The sequence below is a fragment of the Macaca thibetana genome, chromosome 10 (assembly GCF_024542745.1).
Source record: "Macaca thibetana thibetana isolate TM-01 chromosome 10, ASM2454274v1, whole genome shotgun sequence".
NCBI lineage: Eukaryota > Metazoa > Chordata > Mammalia > Primates > Cercopithecidae > Macaca > Macaca thibetana.
Genome location: NC_065587.1, coordinates 10404946 through 10427070, shown reverse-complemented (window position 1 = coordinate 10427070; position 22125 = coordinate 10404946). Strand labels below are relative to the sequence as shown.

Genomic DNA, 22125 nt, shown 5'->3' with positions numbered 1-22125 from the left:
CCCAGCTACTCTGGAGGCGGAGGCAGGAGAATTGCTTAAACCTGGAAGGCAGACGTTGCGGTGAGCCGAGATCATGACACTGCACTCCAGCCTGGGTGACAGAGCAAGACTCAGTCTCAGGGGAAAACAAACAAACAAACAAACAAAAAATATATATATACACATACACACACACACACACACACACACATACATACATACATACACACACAGGCAACCAATATATAGCAAAGGGGGAGCTCAGTGCTGTGCTCAGTGTGTATAGACACAGATGTGTGATGACAGCACAGGGGCCCCAGGGCCAGACTGGTCTTGATTTAAGCTGGCACTGAAGAGTAAGTACAAAGACTGTTAAAAACCAACCTACCTTGGTAATTTAGGACATCAAGCCAACACTTTTCCCTCACCAGCTCCAGATTTACTTAAACAAGTAGGTAAATGAGTTTTCTAGGATTCACAAGCAGTTCTAGAAATGCCTCTGAGCAAGGAATGACACCAATTCATTATCAAACCTCATTTCCTCATCACTATCACGAAGGAATATATATTAAGTGTGTCTAGGTCTGAATCCTGCTTTATTAGGTGTTATTGTAATAAAAACGATGGTTCCTATCTCTGATAATACGCCAGACGCTCACCAACAATTATGGATCCAGAGGAACTCAAAGGCTATGAACATAGTACACTTAACAGAGGTCACTGGAGTGCCACAGTCCAAGTAGCTCTTCTTTCAGGCAAGCCTGCTGCATTTCTTTTTCCAGTGTGGAAGCAGGGAGCATATACACAGAACATCAACGGGGGTTACACGTGTGTATGAGAATAAACCCATTTAACAAACCAGGTAGAAACTAGAAATATATCCATCCATCCATCCCTCTGTTCTTTTATGTGGCCTCTTGATCATTACTAGAGTGATCATAAAAATGCAGTCCTTACTATTTTGTAATTTTATTGAAAAAATCAATTTTGTAAAAATCAGTTCAGACAAGGATCATCAATAGATGCTAAAACCGTTATTAGGCAGGTAGTTGTGGGGAAACAGGATTTTCACATGGCTTCAAAATGATACCCCATAGATTATGTGTTAATTACAAAGACAGATCTGGTGTCACCTTTCAAACTTTTAGCACCATCACTGGTTATACAGCCTGATAACATGTGCCCCTTGATGTTAAGAAGTACATATATCTATGTTTTCTTATTGCCAAAAATGTTTAACCTAAATCTAATCATGAGGAAGCAAATTTAGAATACAGAACATTGTGCAAGACAAGCAGCTCAGATACTTAAAACAAGTCAGTGTCATGAAAATGAAAAAGGTAGGGGTACTGTTCTAGATGGTGACCAAACTGACAACAACCAAATGCAGTGCATGATTCTTGATTAAATATTGGGACCAGGTGTGATAGCTCACGCCTGTAATTCCATCACTTTGGGAGGCCAAGGCAGGCGGATCAGAACAGATTGGAGTGACTGGATGAATGGCTGTGCTATTAACACTCCCAGACAGGTGATCCAGGGCGAGTGAGCTTAGGGAAGTCGGGGAGAGACTGTGCTCAGTCTTGGAGAAACCACAGAACTCAAGAACAGGCATGGAAGAGAGTCCACCCAGCACAGGAATCTGAGGAGGGTCACCAGGCATGGAAGAGAGCCCACCCAGCACAGGAATCTGAGGAGGGCCACAGAGGCAGGAGGCGATGAGGCAAAGCTATTACCCCAAGTAAGCTTCAAGAAAAAGCCTGTAAAAGGAAAGAGAGAGAGATGCTAACAGTGGGGAAGTCAGGCAAAATAAGGGTTATGAAGTTTCCAGAGAATCACTTACGCTTAGGACATAGTCAGTAGTCTCAGAGCTATGCCAGTGGGTTGGTGGAAGAAGAAATTTATTGCAATAGATTAAAGAGTGAATAAGAAGTGAGAAAGTGGAGTCAGAGGTATGTGTCCCCTAAGAGGTTAATTACAGATGTGCTAACAGTTCATTACTCATTCATTCTTCCAATAAATATCTGTGAACCCACATGTGTCAGACCCCGTTTGAGTGTTGGGTTATTCATGTTTTCGTGGAGCTTACATTCAACTGAAGAAAGATATACATAAAACAAGTAAACATGTAACACAGTAGGAGGCAGTATATGCTATGAAGAACTATTAAGCAAGGTATAAGTGACAGAGTAACAGGGTGAGGTCATTTTATATGGAATGGTCAGGGAAAGACTTTCTGATAAGGTGACATTTGGCTGCAGGTGGCAGCTCATGCTTGTAATCCTAGCACTTTGGGAGGCCAAGGCAAGCGGATCGCTTGAGCTCAGAAGTTCCAGACCAGCCTGGGCAATAAAGTGAAACCCTGTCTCTATGAAAAATACAAAAACTAGGCATGGTGGTGTGCACCTGTAGTCCGAGCTATTTGGGGGGACTGAGGCGGGAGGTTTGTTTGAGGCCAGGAGGTTGAGGCTGTGATGAGCTAAGATTGAGCCACTGCTCTCCAGCCTAAGTAACAACGTGAGACTTTGTCTCAAAAAAAAAAAAAAAAAATTAAGGTGACATTGGAGCAGAGATGTAAAAGAAGAGAGTGAGCCCTGCGGTCCTCTGGGAGAGAGCCCTCCAAACAGAGAACAGCATGTGCAAAGGCTCTCAGTGGGATCCTGCCTGCATGGCATCAAGGAGGCCAGGGTGGCAGGAACAAGGAGAAGAGTGGGTGGAAACACAGTGAGACAAAGCCACACAGGACCCTGTAAAACTGTGAATTATAATGAAAAGAAATAAAGTGGAATGGTGCCTGCGAACCTTGATGCTGAGAAAAAGGCTTCTGAAGGTAATATAAATAAACAGATTTGCTGAAAATGGTCTCCTTGCTTTCCCTGATAACCTCCACAATGTGTTAGAAATTACCTCACTTGAGCTTCTCAGTACTATTTTCCACACTTTACAGTTGGGAAATGACTTGCCTGAGATCACATCCTAATCAACTTCAGAATGAAGACTAGACTCTTGTTCTTTTGATTCCAAATCTTTTTATTTACATATATTCCATCAAGAGGTGGCAGAGGATAAAGGAGTATAGAAAACCAAGTGTGTGATATGCCAGGTGTGGTTGTAATCCCAACACTTTGGGAGGCCGAAGAGGGCATATTGCTTGAGCCCAGGAGTTCAAGCTAGCGAGACTCCATCTCTACGAAAAAATTAGGTGGGGCCAGACACGGTGGCTCACGCCTGTAATCCCAGCACTTTGGGAGTACGAGGCGGGTGGATCACGAGGTCAAGAGATCAAGACCATCCTGGCCAACATGGTGAAACTCCATCTCTACTAAAAATACAAAAATCAGCTGGGTGTGATGGTGCATGCCTCTAATCCCAGCTGCTCAGGAGGCTGAGGCAGGAGAAGCGCTTGAACCCGGGTGGCGGAGGTTGCAGCGAGCCAAGATCACGCCACTGCACTCCAGCCTGGACAACAGAGTGAGACGCTGTCTCAAAAAAATAAATAAATTAGCTGGCTGTCGTGGCACACCCTTGTGATTCCAGCTACTTGGGAGGCTGAGGTGGGAGGATCACTTGAGCCCAGGAGGCAAAGGTTGCTGTGAGCCAAGATCATACCACCACACTCCAGCCTGGGCAACAGAACTAGACCTGTCTCTAAATAAAAAATCCCAAGATGAAACAAAATGCATGATGGGTTACCAAATAAATAACAGACAACAGTGATTTTAATCTAGTCTTTCGGCCGGGCACGGTGGCTCACGCCTGTAATCCCAGCACTTTGGGAGGCCGAGGCGGGCGGATCACAAGGTCAGGAGATCGAGACCACGGTGAAACCCCGTCTCTACTAAAAAAATACAAAAAATTAGCCGGGCGCGGTGGCAGGTGCCTGTAGTCCCAGCTACTTGGGAGGCTGAGGCAGGAGAATGGCAGGAACCCGGGAGGCAGAGCTTGCAGTGAGCCGAGATCGCGCCACTGCACTCCAGCCAGGGGGACAGAGCGAGACTCCGTCTCAAAAAAAAAAAAAAAAAATCTAGTTTTTCGCATTTGGTCATCTTTTCCTAGCTATTCCTTTGGAAATAAATGCTGCCTTGTCATTTTCTCTAATATTGGCAATGGGACAGCAGGGAAGCCTTCAGATCTAACCTCAGAAAATGTCGCAGGGGCACAAATTCTGCTATTCCTTTTCCCTTCAGCACAGCAGAAAAGGAGTCACTGTATAATCATACTCTATCCAAAGTTAACTGAGTCTTTTGCCACATCCTTTGGCCCTAGCATTACAGTCTATCATACAGCTTTAGGCAGTTAACTCACTTGCCAAAACTGACCAGCGATATGGTACAAAGCTGTAAGACAGGCAGGCGAGCCAGGCTTTTCCCAGCATTGGAGATGAAAGCTCAGAATTTTTCTGTACCCAGTCATCTTACATGCAATAGCCTCACCTGTCTCAGAAATCTGCCATTAACTCGGCCGAGCGCAGTGGCTCACGCCTGTAATCCCAGCACTTTGGGAGGCCAAGGCGGGTGGATCACGAGGTCAGGAAATTAAGACCATCCTGGCTAAAATGGTGAAATCTTGTCTCTACTAAAAATACAAAAAAATTAGTCGGCCGTGGTGGCAGGTGTCTGTAGTTCCAGCTACTCGAGAGGCTGAGGCAGGAGAATGGTGTGAACCCGGGAGGCAGAGCTTGCAGTGAGCCGAGATTGCGCCACTGCACTCCAGCCTGGGCAACAGAGCGAGACTTGGTCTCCAAAAAAAAAAAAAAAAGAACAGAAATTTGCCATTAACTCTTGAATCATGGGGACAGGGCAATCTTCTACTTCAGAACTCCTGGGAAGAAGAGAATAAAAATATTCTACACCATACTAAAAATGAAAAGGGGCCCGGGCGCGGTGGCTCAAGCCTGTAAGCCCAGCACTTTGGGAGGCCGAGACGGGCAGATCACGAGGTCAGGAGATTGAGACCATCCTAACATGGGCTAACATGGTGAAACCCCGTCTCCACTAAAAAATACAAAAAACTAGCCACAAAAAACTAGCCAGGCGAGGTGGTGGGCGCCTGTAGTCCCAGCTACTCGGGAGGCTGAGGCAGGAGAATGGCATAAACCCAAGAGGCGGAGCTTGCAGTGAGCTGAGATCCGGCCACTGCACTCCAGCCTGGGCGACAGAGCGAGACTCCATCTCAAAAAAAAAAAAAAAAAAAAAACGAAAAGGGGGAGGAGGCCAGCAGTCCATGGCCCAATGTTTCTCCAAGTGTAGACCAAGAACCATTTGCATGAAAATGTCTACGGTGTGCAAGAATCTCTTGGAATGCAGATTCCTAGGCCTTAAGAATTATAATCTTTAGTAAGCAATTTGGGTAATGCTAGAGCCACTAAACTTGAAACACATTGCTTCCCTAATCTAACAAAGGCAAAGAGACGAGAAAGTAAGAATTTTATTTGCTTATTCACTAATACCAGGTGCTGATTAAAAGTACATTTAGTAAAGAAGGACTTACGGAATTTTCTCAATAGCTTGATTCAAAATGTCAATTCTGTTGGCTGTGTAGGTAAAGAGTTCTAATTTCCTGGACTCCTTTCAGGATCACTGCAATGCATATTTTTCTGGGAGTCAGAGAATCTGGGCTTTTTGCGATCTTCCTCACACCCTGGCTAGGGCCTAATTCAGATGGGATGGATTCCACACCCTGATGGTTTTATCAGAGGCATGCTAGTCACCCAAGGGAAGGCAGCTACAGCTACAGAAATGTAGTTCTTGGTCTTACCACCCAAAAGGTGAGGAGCACAGAGGTTCACTGGTAGTGCAGGGAATGGAGAGGATCCCTCACACACTGAGTGACAGAAGAGAAGAGGTTGGCTATGTCACTGGTGTGTAAGGGTTGACACTAGCATTAGATAGGATTTTTCTTAGGATTCCATATCCAGGTAGATGAGAATCTCTTAACCTGGAGCACACTGTACCACCCACTTTAGAGCAGCTATAGATCCCTGGAACTATGTGAATGTTAGGTGCTTGCTTAGACAACTGTGAGAGGATGTGGAAGATTCTCTATGAAGAATACATGACACAAAATAAATCAAGAACCTCTGATGTACTGAAGAGTTATTATGACAAAAGAAGAAAGATGCCCACGGCCTTCAAATGAACAGCAACCTGAAAGCACTTGTACTGAAGTGCTTACAAATGATAGGGTTCCTCTCAATTCCACCACCCTATCTCACCAACTATAGGTCCTGCTTTGATGCTGCTTTCAATTTTTTTTTAATAGTGTATTTATTTATTTATTTTTGAGATGGAGTCTTGCTCTGTCGTCCAGGCTGGAGTGCAGTTGTGCAATCTGGGCTCACTGCAGCCTCCGTCTCCCGGGTTCAAGCGATTCTCCTGCCTCAGCCTCCCGAGTAGCTGGGATTACAGGCGCCTGCCACCACAGTTGGCAATTTCTGTATTTTGTTTCTTTTTTAAGTAGAAACAGGGTTTCATCATATTGGCCAGGCTGGTCTCAACCACCTGACCTCAAGTGATCCACCCACCTCAACTTCCCAAAGTGTTCGGATTACAGGCATGAGCCACCTCACCCAGCCTCTTCATTTTTCAAAGATTTTTTAAAGTTGAAATTTTGGCAAAAGCATAGCAGGCTATCATCACAAAAATGCCCATGTGGACAAGAACCACCATAAACTGTGACTTTCAGGAATTAGCACAGGGTTTGTAGCCAGAAAACCTGGATTGGGTCTGCCTATCTTTCAGTGCCCATGTAACCTACAACAAGTCCCAAGACCCCTCTGAGGCTCAGTAGCCTCATCTGCAAAATAGCAATTAGACTAACTGCTGTATTGCGTAATTATTAGCATTAAAATGAAAGTGCTTTGCCATCTGCTAGAAGTTATGTTAAGCTTAAGGGCTGTTACTGATGTAGCTTTTTTTCTTTATCACCATTCCGAAAGAAAGAGCAGGTGTATAGAGTCAAATGCTGAGAGCTAACTGGACTGGGCTTGACTTCCATTTTCTGTCTTTCTGTTTTTAGCTGACAAACTAAAATGCCTACAAAAATCCTTTAATAAAGACCATCAACCAAAGAGGTCTGTCAACAGTTCGAGAGACTGACCATGACAAATGAGCACCAAAACTAAGTTCATGTGAATCAAAGAAAGAATTTGTGTGGTGAGGTGTGCAGAATGGACCGCATATTCTGGGGCAAGCAAGGATCCAAACTAGCAGTCATAAAGGGTTCTTCATACACATCCTGTTTTGGTATGCATGCTTGCCACCACCCCTGTTTTGGCACCAGCTATCACCCCTACCCAAACCAGCAGGAAGACCAACTCCCAAGAATGAATGTAAGAAGTGGAGACGTAGGATGCTAAATCTTTTCCTTCCCAAGAGTGCAAACTGTTCCAGCGTCTCCTGCTCTTGACCCCAATGATGGTTAAAGGGGCTCAAGACTGAGAGAGATAAGTACACATCTCATTTAGCACGAGTATTGACACAGGGAATTCCAAAAGGTTAATGTACTAGTGATCAAATATCTTGAATCTGACCTTCTAGGCTCCTCTTTGACATAGGCCAGCCATGTTTATATCTGGCTTTCATACCACAGCCCAGTCTAAGACCCTGGATCAGTCTATTTTCACTCCAGTATACTTTTTGGCAAAGTGCAAACCAATTTTTTCTATTGCCTCTTTCAGAAGTCCCCATAATTAATATGACTAAGTGATCTGTTTAGAATACAAGCTCCAGATCACCTGTGCCCTCCTGCAAGTAACATCCCACCTGGCTGAAGACGCTTCTTTTTGTTTTTTTTGTTTCTGAGACACAGTCTTGCCCTGTAGCCCAGGATGGAGTGCAGTGGTGCGAACCCGGCTCACTGCCTCCTCTGCCTCCCAGGTTCAAGAGATTCTCCTGCCCCAGCCTCCCAAGTAGCTGGGACGACAGGCATGCGCCACCACGCCCAGCTAATTTTTTGTATTTTTAGTAGAGACAGGTTTCACCATGTTGGCCAGGATGGTCTTGATCTCTTGACTTCGTGATCCACCTGCCTCAGTTTCCCAAAATGCTGGGATTACAGGCGTGAGCTACCGCACCCAGCCTGAAGACTTTTAAATCACCACCATCATCAGTTATCTATCAGGACTCTCCTTGGGTATGTGATTAAGATGTGTATTGTTCAGGTAAAATAGTGAGTAGTACCTACAAGCGATCTTATAACCTTCTTTTATTCTTGATAAGAAGTTAGCCTTGGATATCTCAGATTCTTCAATAACCAATTATTAATGAAGGTTAACACCTGCTGTACTTTTTAGATATCAAACTATAAGAAGAACTCATATCAAGAAGACTACTTTCGGCCAGGCACAGTGGCTCATGACTGTAATCCCAGCACTTTGGGAGGCTGACGTGGACACATCACCTGAGGTCAGGAGTTCGAGCATGGTGAAACTCTGTCTCTACTAAAAATACAAAAATTAGCCAGGTGTGGGTGGCAGGCGCCTGTAATCCCAGCTACTTGGGAGGCCGAGGCAATTGCCTGAACCCAGGAGGCAGAAGGCACAGTGAGCCAAGATTGCCCCACTGCACTCCTGCCTGGGCAACAGAGCAACACTCTGTCTCAAAAAAAAAAAAAAAGACGACGATGACGAATGCTTTCTACGGCCTGTTCAGCACAGCTCACGGCTGGATTCTGCCTCCAACTGAACAATGAACACATTCAGAACACGGACACACCACTCACTGCAGAGTATTATTTTAGGATTTGCTGGCAACTGGCCAAGGAGGAGGTTCTATGCTAGTCACTGATCACTGAGGTACAAACACACTCTACAACAGCAGAAGAGAGATGAGGACGCTGACACAAATGCAGCATAAAATGCCTGGGAGTGATGTGCCTTCTCCAGAGATAAAAGAGAAGATTCCTGAAGCCACATACCTAACACAATTTTTTCTCAGCTTCAACTCTAGGAATCAGATCAGCCTCACTCCTGGAAAACATGTTTCACTATGGTGTTTATCAAATGCAACTTAAAGTAGGGATTCAACTACAATTATACAGTCACATCCCTGTAGTGAAGACACATCATCTCACTAGGTGGGGTTCTCTGCTTCTTAAAGAAAGAAAAGATAAGGAAATGATCACCAAATGGGTTATACCACCATATCCTGCAACTGAGCTCTGATGGAAGCGGGAGTCTGAGGGCACTGACCAGACTGGGGCAGAGGGCCAATTGCAGGGTTTGGGAAAAGCCTTTTCTGGGCTCCTACTGGAAAGGGGCACTGGGTGGATCACAGCCAAACTTCTTTGACACACAGGGGCAGCAGTTGAGAGATGATCACACAGAGCTTTCAGTAACTCCCAAATGGACTGGAGCATATGAGAGATGATAAAGGCCCAGAGAGAAAGGATTTGCCCTCGCCCTAGTCCCCACCCAAACTCACTCACTTATGAAGTATCCACTGAGACCTAATGTCCCTGATAGTGTAACACTCCACTTAAAAGCAAACAAGTGATATTTTCTTGAAACTTACAATTTTGGTTAAAAAACATTGTTAAAAAAAAAAATAGGGGTGGGGGTGGGGGACAGATCACTCTCAAACCAGACCCTCATCTGCCCTGGAATCCCTACTGTGTCCCCACTGCTAAACATTTCTGTCTCTTGGCAAGTTGCCCAGAAATTTAAAAACATTTCTAACACAGCCACTTGTTTGGTTTCAAGAGAAAGAGGTTAAACAGAAACATCTACATCTACTCCCAGGCAGAGGGCAAGCTAATAAAATGATAGTCCTGCTAATATATGACCAAAAGGAGAATGATCTTAACAGAGTAGTACCATGCTGACTAGAAGTTCTTTGATCACTAACAATTTATAGCAATTGTCTTTTAATCCAGTGGTAGGACAGAAAGTAAAATTAAGAACTGTATTTATTGGAAAATAGTTCCTATTCCTTTTGGGTGGGGGTGTGGGGGAGGCAGGGTCTCACTCTGTTGCCCAGGCTGGAGTGCAGTGTCACAATCTCGGCTCCCAGGTTAAGCGATCCTCCTGCCTCAGCCTCCCAAGCTGTGACTATGGGCACTTGCTACCACATCCAGGTAATTTTTGTATTTTTTGTAGAGATGAGATTTCGCCATGTTGTCCAGGCTGGTCTCGAACTCCTGAGCTCAAACAATCCACCCACGTTGGCCTCCCAAAGTGCTAAAATTACAAGCATGAGCCACTATACCTAGCCCAATTCCTATTCCTAAATACTAGTTTTGACATAACTTAAGAGGTAGGTGTGTGTATGTATGTATTAAAGCTGCTTTCATAGTCACAACATCAACATGGTGGATCCAAGTGCCTCCATTTTTTTTTTTTTTTTTTTTTTTTTTGAGACTGAGTCTCGCTCTGTCGCCCAGGCTGGAGTGCAGTGGCACGACCTCAGCTCAATGCAAGCTCTGCCTCCCGAGTTCACGCCATTCTCCTGCCTCAGCCTCCCGAGTAGCTGGGACTACAGGCGACCACCACCACGCCTGGCTAATTTTTGTATTTTTTTTTTAGTAGAGATGGGGTTTCACCATGTTAGCCAGGATGGTCTCGATCTCCTGACCTTGTGATCCATCACCCGCTTCGGTCTCCCAAAGTGCTAGGACTACAGGTGTGAGCCACTGCACCCGGCCCAAGCTCCTCCATTCTTAAATGAGAATATTACTTCCTACATTTCAAAAGCATGAAAAATACATCACCTCATTTGATCTCCAAACTAACTCTGTGGGTAAGTTATCACTCCATGGGTAACTAATTCTGTGGGTAACCTTTAAGATGGGTTATTATCCCAATTATATGAAAGTGGGAGTTCAGAAAAGTTACTGAGTTGCCCAAAGTCTTCTAACTCCTAAGAAACAAAGTAAGGTCTAAGACTATACTTTCTTTCTTTTGTTTGTATGTGTATGTATATATGAATGAATGTATGTATATGTGTATTTATTTTGAGACAGGGTCTTGCTCTGTCATCCAGGCTGAAGTGCAGTGGCATGAACACAGCTCACTGCAACCTCGACCTTGTGGGTTCAAGGCTCAAGCCATCCTCCTGTCTCAGCCTACTAAGCTGCTGGGGCCACAAGCATGTGATATCAGGCCTGGCTAATTTTTAAAAATTTTTTTGTAGAGATGGGGATCTATCTTGCCCAATTGGTCTCAAAGTCCTGGGCTCAAGAGACCTTCCTGCCTTGGCCTCCCCAAGTGCTGGGACTGCAAACGTGACCCACTGTGCCTGGCTTAAAACTCCACTTTCTAATACAATAGCAACTAGCCAAATGTGACCATTTAATTAGAATAGCCACATGCACCTATTTAAATCTAAATTAATTAAAATTAAATAAAAATTAAAATTCAGTTTTTCAACTCAAAATGTGTTCAACAGCACATGTGGCTAGTGATTAGTGTTATAGAAATAGTTCTGTCTTCACTTAACGTACTATTGGACGGGGCTGGTCTAGAAGCTAGTTCTTTTGAATTCATAACTTGGAGAAAAGATCCCATGGCGGCCGGGCGCAGTGGCTCAGGCCTGTCATCCCAGCACTTCGGGAGGCTGAGGTGGGCGGATCATGAGTTCAGGAGATCAAGAGCATCCTAACACGGTGAAACCCCATCTCTACTAAAAATACAAAAAATTAGCAGGGCGTGGTGGCGGGCACCTGTAGTCCCAGCTACTCGGGAGGCTGAGGCAGGAGAATGGCATGAACCCGGGAGGCAGAGCTTGCAGTGAGCCAAGATCACGCCATTGCACTCCAGCCTGGGCGACAGAGTGAGACTCTGTCTCAAAAAAAAAAAAAAAAAATCCCATGGCATCCCAGTATGTATGTATGTGTGTACGTATGTATGTATGAATGAGATGGAGTCTCACTCTGTCACCCAGACTGGAGTGCAGTGGTGCAATCTCGGCTCACTGCAACCTCCACCTCCCAGGTTCAAGCAATTCCCCCTGCCTCAGCCTCCCGAGTAGCTGGGACTACAGGCATGCACCACCACCCCTGGTTAATTTTTGCATGTGTGTATTTTTAGTAGAGATGGGGTTTCGCCATGTTAGCCAGGCTGGCCTCGAACTCCTGACTTCAAGTGATCCACCCACCTCGGCCTCCCGAAGTGCTGGGATTACAGGCATAAGCCATCACTCTCAGCCTATCTAAGTATTTTATAAAGATAGCCTGATAGTGACAATGTCAAATCATAATGCCTTCCGGTCTTATTACAAGAAACACTGAAGATTTAGGAAGTTGGTTTATCTTTTCAGGGGTTACAAAAACTGAAGAACTAAAAATTACTTATAATTTTTAGCAGGGGGGTATATGAAAAATCTCTATATCTTCTGCTCAATTTTGCTGTGAAACTGAAATTTCTGTTAAAAAATAAAATCTATTTTAAAAGATTCAGGGAAGCCTCTCTGCACCTATTCTGGTTCGGGGGTTGTTCAATAAATAAAATTAAATTTAGGCCAGGTGCAGTGACTCATGCCTGTAATCTCAGCACTAAGGGAGGCCGAAGCAGGCAGATCACTTTGAGCCCAGAGTTTGAGACCAACCTGGGCAACATGGCAAAACACCATTTCTACTACTAATACAAAAACTAGCTGGATGCGCTGGTCCACACCTGTAGTCTCAGCTACTCAGAAGGCTGAGGTGGGAGGATGGTTTGAGCCAGGAGGCAGAGGTTGCAGTGAGCTGAGATTGCACCACTGCACTCCAGCCTGGATAACAGAACCAGACCCTGTTTCAAAAATATATATAAACAAAAAAGTTTCCTTTTGGCTCATTTTATATCTTTATTATCACCATTACTATTACCTTATATTGGCTCAGCCTATCATAAAATAAGTTGTAGTCTCTGTATCCTTTGATTTCTTTTATCATCTCTGCAAACTGGGCTAGCCTAAGGTCCTAGATTCTGTCTACTGGTTACCAAATCCTGAACATCTCATTAGTGAGTCACAACCTAATCCATTTTTTTAAAAATTTCGTTTTAAAAAAGATTACCAAAATGGATTTGATTCACATGTACTTAGGAAAAAGAATGTTGAAACTTAGGTTGCATATTTGGTGAAGAATAATGTAAGTCATGATTCCCAAATTACAAATAACAAAAACATTATTAAGAATCGCAGGACCAGGCATAGTTGCACACGCCTGTAATACCAGCACTTTGAGAGGCTAAAGTGGGTGGATCACCTGAGGTCAAGAGTTCAAGACCAGCCTGGCCAACATGGCGAAACCATGTCTCTACTAAACATACAAAAATTAGCTGGGCGTGGTAGTCGGTCCCTGTAATCTGAGCTACTTGAGAGGCTGAAGCAGGAAAGTCACTTGCAATGAGCCCAGAGTTTGAGACCAACCTGGGCAACATGGCAAAACCCCATTTCTACTACTAATACAAAAACTAGGAGGCGGAGGTTGCAATGAGCCGCGATCACGCCACTGCACTCCAGCCTGGGAGAGCGAGACTTTGTCTCCAAAAAAAAAAAAAAAAAAAAAAAAAAAAAGAATTGCAGCTTCAGATAGAGAGAGACCATAGTCATCAATCCTGGCACTTTTAAGAAGAAATTTTAACTCTGCTGTGGGTGCACAGGAACATCATTAAAAATGAAAAAAACAAGCTCGGTCAAGAAGACAGAGCAAGGTCTTCGAAGATCTATAGGACAAAAATAATTATTTCCTCATGTGTTAGTCAAGGTTTTTCTACTACTTGCATATGGGAAAATAATAAATTGAGGGTTAACTGTAGCATTAGAAACATGGTACTCTGCTTTTTTTCCAAGGATTCTCAATTATAAAGGACTGACAAGAGACAAACAAGCTTCTCTCACATCCAGAAAGAATACAGGAGACTTTTTTCTGATTTGTCTAGGTCAGAAAACCTTCCATGTTTTCCTTTGAAAGGTTATCCTCTGCAACAGCTCTCACGCCAGAACGTTTTTCTTAATTTTCACCTTAACCTTATGACCCTGTACACCTTTAAACATCATAGAGAAAGGCTGCAGTGAAAGCTTTGAGAAGAAAGTGTACCAAACATGACCAATTTCTTCTGGGAGTCTTCATCCTGGATACAGTGGCATTCCTGGTCTTCATCTTTGGATTTCAAGACCAGCTCCCTATCTCTGCCATCTGTCCTCGCCCTCAAGATATGTGCAAGACATCATTAGTGAAAACTTAGGGCCTAGACTATATAAGCCTCTGCTATCTGGCACTCTGTATTTGGTAGAGTTAAGTGATGTTAAATTTGAAACTTATGTTTACACGAGAATAAAGAATACTGCGAGGCCGGGCGCGGTGGCTCAAGCCTGTAATCCCAGCACTTTGGGAGGCCGAGACGGGCGGATCACAAGGTCAGGAGATCGAGACCATCCTGGCTAACATGGTGAAACCCCGTCTCTACTAAAAATACAAAAAAACTAGCCGGGCGAGGTGGCGGGCGCCTGTAGTCCCAGCTACTCGGGAGGCTGAGGCAGGAGAATGGCGTAAACCCGGGAGGCGGAGCTTGCAGTGAGCTGAGATCCGGCCACTGCACTCCAGCCTGGGCGACAGAGCGAGACTCCGTCTCAAAAAAAAAAAAAAAAAAAAAAAAAGAATACTGCGAAATGATTCTGTTTAACAGCACATCAAAAAACAACTTCTGTATCTCAGTTGAGACGCCATGAACAGAGCATATCAAGCAGTACAGAGAGGTATGTAGGAATCAGGGGATTCTTTAATCCCTTAAATTTTATGGAAAGGTCATACCCCAACACTGAATGACATGTAGAAACAGAACAACCCTGAAGGGAAGGGAGCCACTGAAGCACACTGTGTCCTACAGATATGACGATGTCAGGACAGCCAGTCCTATAGGATAACTACATGCAAGTGTTCTGGAAGATGAGGTAGATGGGTTTCTTTCCTTCCCGGAGGCAAAAAAATTCAACGGAGAAGAATTTGATAAAAGATATCAACCAGAAATGATGAGACAAAATACAGCCATAACTAACTTGCCCATTCCCTCGGCTTGAGGGCCCTGCCTACCTCCTAAGTTGTACAATAAAATTTAAATCTGAGAGCTCTTTTCAGAAACCCCTCAGGCTGGCCAGGCGTGGTGGCTCACACCTGTAATCCCAGCACTTTGGGAGGCTGAGGTGTGCAGATCACTTGAGGTCAGGAATTCAAGACCAGCCTGGCCAACATGGTGAAACTCCATCTCTAAAACACACACACAGACACACACAAAATTAGCTGGGTATGGTGGTGCACACCTATAGTCCCGGCTATTTGAGAGACTGAGGCGAGACAACTGCTTGAACCCTGGAGGTGGAGGTTGCAGTGAGCCAAGATCCCGCCACTGCACTCCAGCCTGGGCGACAGAACAAGAATCCATTCAACAAAACAAAACAAACAAACACCTCAGGTCAAGAAAATGGGAATGGAAGGCTGGGCATGGTGGCTCACAGCTGTAATCCCAGTACTCTGGGAGGCCAAGGCGGGCAGATCACAAGGTCAGGAGTTCAAGATCAGCCTGGCCAGTATGGTGAAACTCTGTCTGTACTAAAAATACAAAAATTACCCAGGCATGGTGGCATGTGCCTGTAGTCGCAGCTACTTGGGAGGCTAAGGCAGGTGGATCACTTGAATCCGAGAGGCAGAGGTTGCAGTGAGCTGAGATGGCGCTACTGACTCCAGCCTGGGCAACAGAGCAAGACTCCGTCTCAAAAAAAAAAAGAAAAAAAAAAAAAAAAAAAAAAGGCCAGGCGCGGTGGCTCACACCTGTAATCCCAGCACTTTGGGAGGCCGAGGCAGGTGGATCACGAAGTCAGGAGATCGAGACCATCCTAGCTAACACAGTGAAACCCCGTGTCCACTAAAAATGCAAAAAATTAGCCTGGCGTGGCAGCGGGCGCCTGTAGTCCCAGCTACTTGGGAGGCTGAGGCAGGAGAATGGCGTGAACCCGGGAGGCGGAGCTTGCAGTGAGCCGAGATCGCGCCACTGCACTCCAGCCTGGGCGAATGAGCGAGACTCTGTCTCAAAAAAAAAAAAAAAAAAGATATGGAGTGGAGGGTGAGGAGTGGGGTTAGTGGAAGTCAGCAGGATGACCGGGTGTTGGGGTAGTAGAGGATGTTGGAGATTACAACAGGAGCTGGGGGACACAGGGTAGGGGTGAAGGAGGGTTACTCACTAGGTAGGGGTCTGGCAAAAAAATAAAAAATAAAAGCCTCATTTCTGGGAACAAGAGACCCTATCCATGTACCAACAGGTACGTAAATGAGAAGAAAATTCACACCTGAAACTACTCCCAGTCCTCAACATTCTTTCTCATAATCTAAGAATTTGTTACCTACTTCCTTCTCTAGAAAAACTGATAACAAGACTATGTCCACAGCTGAAGGTGGATCTTGGTATATGGGAAAATGCAATATTCTCATAGAAGCAGGTCATTTCCATTCCCACAGGAAAGGCAATTATTCTCACTTCACAGACACAGAGAACAACCCAAAGTATATGATTAGATATTCAGGACAATTTTAGAATTTGGGCTTCTGACAGAATGGGAGTGTTCTTTCAAACTCCATGCCCAGAATTCCAACAGGTTTTCAATAGACTGGTATCTGTTTCAGTTTGTCGGGCTTTCTCATACACACATGCACACACCGCACTTTACAACTGGCTGTCTTCATTCATTCCTTCATTCAGTGCCAGGCACTGGGGACCGATTATATGTATATATAAATGAATGATACTTTCTCAAGGAGATCATAGTCTAGTAGGAGATACAAGCATATACGCAGATAACTGCAATAACCAAAGCATCATTTGTCTTTTTTTTTTTTTTTTTTTTTTTTTGAGACGGGGTCTCGCTGTTGCTTAGGCTGGAGTGCAGTGGTGCAATCTCAGCTCACTGCAGCCTCCACCTCCCAGGTTCAAGCGATCCTCTTGCCTCAGCCTCTCGAGTAGCTGGGATTATAGGAATGCCACCATGCCCAGCTAATTTTTATATTTTTAGTAGAGACGGGGTTTCAGCATGTTAGCCAGGCTGGTCTGGAATTCCTGACCTCAGGTAATCCACCCTCCTCGGCCTCCCAAAGTGCTGGGATTATAGGTGTGAGCCACTGCACCTGGCTCATTTGTCTTACCAACATAGAGTATTACAAGAAATGCTAAGTAAGGAGACTAACAGATAAATCCTATTAAACAGTGATCTCCAGTAGCCCCTGTTACTACAGGAAAGACAGGAAAAAGAATGCAGGGCACTCATTCTGTGCAGTGCTTTTAGATCCTGAACATACTACAAGTCCTGAGAAGTAGCATTATGCTCTCAGAATTAGTGCTGTAATTACGGATAGTATCCCATGTGTCAGCACTGAATTGCTCTTTATTTTGTGTATGGGTATGTTTTGGCAGCCCAAATTTTGGCTGTTCAATGTCTTGAGGACAGGTACCATGCCTCTTCTTTAATCTTGGTAGCATCTAGGACTACTCTAGGCACAAAGTAGACACTAAATATATGATGTCCTTGGTGAAAAGGACAAGTAGATGAGACACTGGGTAGGTATCTTGTTTCTCCACAGTATGGACTGGGAGATTAGGCGAGTTTTGTAAAGTACAGCATTGCCTGACCTGATCACATTGCTGATGCACAGCACAAGCCACCTACTGCTTTAAGAACTGGGGGTAGAGAGTCCTTCACTGGAGGCCATAGAAGATAGCATAATGTAGGTAAATAGTCTGGCAGTGAACTGCAGTAAACAAAAAGATTAATTTGGGACCTAAGCTCTCTGGGCTGATGTTTAAGATAGAAACAGACCCCAAGCCAGGCAAGGTAGCTCATACCTGTAACCCCAGCATTTTGGGAGGGTTAGGCAGGAGGACCACTTGAGCCCAGGAGTTCAAGACCAGTCTGAGCAACAGAGGCACACTCCATCTCTACAAAAAGTAAAAATAATTAGGCAGGCATGATGGATTGCACCTATAGTCCCAGGGCTATTCAGGAAGCTGAGGTGGGAAGATCTGCTCGAAAGCCAGAGAGGTGGAGGCTGCAGTGCGCCATGAGCATGCCATTGTACTTCAGCCTGGATGACAGAGCAAGACCTTGTACCCACCCCCCCACCAAAAAAAAAAAATTGTTTTGTTTTTTTTTTTTTGAGACAGAGTCTTGCTCTGTCGCCCGGGCTGGAGTGCAGTGGCCGGATCTCAGCTCACTGCAAGCTCCGCCTCCCGGGTTCACGCCATTCTCCTGCCTCAGCCTCCCGAGTAGCTGGGACTACAGGCGCCCACCACCGCGCCCGGCTAATTTTTTGTATTTTTTAGTAGAGACGGGGTTTCACCGTGTTAACCAGGATGGTCTCGATCTCCTGACCTCGTGATCCGCCCGTCTCGGCCTCCCAAAGTGCTGGGATTACAGGCTTGAGCCACCGCGCCCGGCCTAAAAAAAATTGTTAAAAGAAAGAAACAGACCCCACGCTCCTTATACTTGTTACAAGGTTCTCTTAGAAATGGACCCTATCACTATTGTGGTAAGTCCGTCCTGACTTGCTTAAAAGTCTTCGATGGCTTCCCATTGCACTTAAAACCAAATCCAGCTGGGCATGGTGAGGCACACCAGTAGTCCCTGCCACTAAGGAGCCTGAGGCAGAAGGACTGCTTGAGCCCAGTAGGTTAAGTCCAGCCTGGGCAACCTAGCAAGACCCCATCTCTCAAAAATTAAAATGAAGGCCAGGCGTGGCGGCTCACGCCTGTGATCCCAGCACTTTGGGAGGCCGAGGCAGGCAGATCACAAGGCCAGGAGATTGAGACCATCCTGGCTAACATGGTGAAACCCCGTCTCTACTTTTAAAAAAAAAAAAAAATTAGCTGAGCCTTGTGGTAGGCGCCTGTAGTCCCAGGTACTCGGGAGGCTGAGGCAGGAGAACGGCATGAACCCGGGAGACAGAGCTTGCAGTAAGCCAAGATTGCACCACTGCACTCCAGCCTGGGCAACAGAGCAAGACTCCGTCTCAAAAAAAAAAAAATTAAAATGAAAAGTCAAATCCAATTCCTCTATGTGGGTGATAATGCCCTGGTTCTGGCCCTGCCCACCTTACCCGTCTTCACTTGCCACTTCTCTCTCTCCACCACGCCCCAGCCCCACTGGCTTACTTGATGATCTCCAAACACACCAACTTCTTGCCTGCACCAGGCCCAAACACTTGCTTTTTCTTCTGAGCCCTCTTCCTGCTTTCTGAATGGCCAGTTTCACCTGATCCTTTAGATCTCAGCTCATCTTTCCTCTTCAGTGAGGCCTTTCTTGAACATCTTATTCAAAGTGACCCCATCTTATTCCTATTACTTATTAATGCACCAATCAGTTAATTGACTTGATAGTACTTACCATGCTCTGAACTTACCAGCTGCACTTCAAGGTGATCCCTGCTCTGAAATTTCTTGTCTTACTAGTCTTGCCCTTCTAAATATAAATCACTTGCGAGCAAGAGCCGGATTTATCTTGCTGTATCAACTGGCATATATTAGGTACTCAAAGAGTTTGAATGAATGAATGAATGAATGACAGCTAGGAAAATATGGTAGCAGTCAGCCAGCAGATAACGAGTTAAAGTGAAAAACATCAGTTCTCCCACCATGAAGCCAGAAGTTGTATGACTGTTTTTTGACTTACGGTGTATCCAAGTAGTGATAACACACAAACAGAAAAGAGGGAGAGCCTATGTTCTCTGCTGATGATTTAAAAAAGAAATGTCAGAAAGATCGAAACCTCACCAGCTCCAGTTTCAACTCTGTTTATAATGTTGTTGGTATTAAAGGCAAATTTCCTTACTTCTAACAGATTGCAAGGTTTGGTTTCTTTTTTCCCCTAAGGGACGGACTTCTGCACCCACTGAGCCCAGTGCTGTGATAGCGCCATCAACGACTCTACTCAGCCATGCTCACACCCAGGCCAGCCTTAGAGTATCTCAGGATCTCACTCTGCATAAAACTGTGGTTGATTCAAAATACCAGAAAAGAGGTTTCTCTTCCTAAGAACCAGAACATGAAGGCAAAGCATATGCAAGAAGTGGTTCTTCCTCACAATACCCCAGCTCAAGATCTGCCCCTCTCCTATAAAAGGAAGTATAACAGAGTGAAAATTCTTTTAGAGGTGCAATTCCAAAGTAAAGGAAAATTCAATGGCACCCTTTACACCTAATTTAAACCAGGTTTGACCCTTTAAACCCAGTTTGTTTCCCTGAATTTGATCAATTAGTTAACTATTTAGTGACTGAGCTCTAAACTTGGAAAGTCATGAGAAAGAAAAGAGTGGAAAATAAAACCCATCATCCTTGTTTTATGTTAGATGCTTCCCACGGCATACTCAGTAAACACAGCCATGTCCTAAAAGCAATCTACCAAATGCTGAGAGAGAGGCACTTACGCGGCATGATCCCTTGGCTCACCAGTTCTTCCCGGGTCCGGCGCTGCTGGAGTTTCAACTGTAGCACTGCAGGGCAGCAGAAAGAGAGGAGAGATGAGAGGTCAGTTGGGTATTCCACCTCAAAAAACACATTTTCAAATGCAAAAAAAGTCTAAAAACAGAAGGATGTAGTGTGAAAGAAGGGTCCCCTTGAAGTGCAACTGTCTGTAATTGCAGAAGTGGCCTGATACAGCAGAGTTTCCGTATTCTGCTGTGGGCGGTGAGAGGAAGTTGCGAAGGGTCTTGCAGGGCGATAACAATCCACAAAGCACCAGAGTCTTGCCTTTTACTCAAAACCTCCACAACACTGACTCCTCCTCCTAAAACTAAAAAACACCTATTCCAAACTCAAAATATCATAACGAGGACCATCATCCAGCAGAAAAAGCTCTCCAGAGGTTCTACGCTTAACAAATGTTTACCGCCATAAGTACAGTGAATGAAAGTACTACTCACATAGATCAGGAAGTACTATTCGTAAACTTTTTCTTTTGCATCTAAAAATTATAGCCATTTCACCAAGCAATGCCTTTTTCTAGCCTACAAAATATTTTACCATTAATATGCCTCTGTTTTTCTTCTTTCTCTTCACTTACAGCCTTTTCTGTTGAGGTGAAACAATCAAGCTAGATGACTCAAAGCACATCCGGGCTAGGGGAGACTGATGGGTGTTTCTCTTATTTTCACTCTGGCAATACTGCTTAATGAAACAACTTAATAGAGAGATTTTTAAAGTTAAAAATCAACTATCGGCCAGGCGCGATGGCTCACGCCTATAATCCCAGCACTTTGGAAGGCCAAGGCGGGCAGATCACAAGGTCAGGAGTTCGAGACCAAACTGGCCAAGACGGTGAAACCCCATCTATACTAAAAATACAAAAATTAGCCAGGTGTGGTGGGCGCCTGTAATCCCAGCTACTCAAGAGGCTGAGGCAGGAGAACTGCTTGAACCTGGGAGGCGGAGGTTGCAGTGAGCCGAGATCACGCTATTCTCTCTCACTCCAGCCTGGGCAAGAGTGAGACGCTGTCTCAGGAAAAAAAAAAAAATCAACTATCTTTCTTTCAAAAGCCAGTTAAACCAAAAGGGTGTTACAACTACAAACTAGGCAGAATGACGACGGCACAGCTGTCATTCAGAGACTAAATGAGAAACTGCAGTGGTTGCAGTGAGCTGAGATCACACCACTTCACTCCAGCCTGGGTGACAGAGCAAGACTCCATGTCAAAAAATAAAACAAAAAAAAAGAAAATGTTCAGAGAAGGAGGGTTAGGAGGATCCCACGGGCCAAGGAAAGTCTCCTTACATAATTGTCTTCAAGTGTATGGGCCTTCCAAGTCACATCTGAGAGGAACCAGAATCTACTGGGAATCATCTTAATATCTGCCTTTTCTATCCCCAGAGCAGTTTTTAGGGAGGCATCCAAGAATGGCAGAACCATAACCATGCTCCTGCCTACATCTCAAATTCAGTAGATCCAAACCCAAACTTGTTTTCCTCCCAAAAACCCAATCCACTCCCATCCTTACTTCTTTAATGATATCACTATTTTTCCCAGTATTTTTTTAAATGTCTAGGCCAACTTCAACTCTACCTCCTCACACTCACACTCCTCTCTTATCAATTTTACCCTGCCATGTTTTCCCATGCTGCAGTCGTAGCTCCCTGGCTGTGTCCTTGCCTGTATTGTCTCTCTCCCATTTTAAGTCATCTTAATCAAGGCTG

The 22125-nt window shown here is 44.7% G+C and overlaps 2 protein-coding genes across 7 annotated transcripts in view; one reads left to right on the top strand and one right to left on the bottom strand.

Annotated features, from left to right (window-relative positions):
- The window catches only part of LOC126963577 (E3 ubiquitin-protein ligase RBX1), a 598764-nt gene that overhangs the window by 69070 nt on the left and 507569 nt on the right, over window positions 1-22125 (top strand). Inside the window, exon 1 of one of the 3 annotated variants that reach the window (XM_050805846.1) lies at window positions 9057-9060. The exons of 1 other annotated variant lie outside the window; for it this stretch is intronic. The gene's annotated coding sequence lies outside the window, so the exon portion shown is untranslated. Of the gene's footprint in view, window positions 1-9056; window positions 9061-12232; window positions 12237-22125 lie in introns of those variants that run through there. One more of the 3 variants, XM_050805842.1, reaches the window with a different exon arrangement.
- Window positions 1-22125, bottom strand: part of MRTFA (myocardin related transcription factor A) — a 217625-nt gene that overhangs the window by 32078 nt on the left and 163422 nt on the right. For all 4 annotated transcript variants that reach the window (XM_050805826.1, XM_050805823.1, XM_050805825.1 and 1 more), the window contains one exon: window positions 20364-20429. In XM_050805826.1, coding sequence (XP_050661783.1) covers window positions 20364-20370 — 7 coding nt within the window. In that variant the 5' untranslated portion in view covers window positions 20371-20429. The remainder of the gene's footprint in view (window positions 1-20363; window positions 20430-22125) is intronic.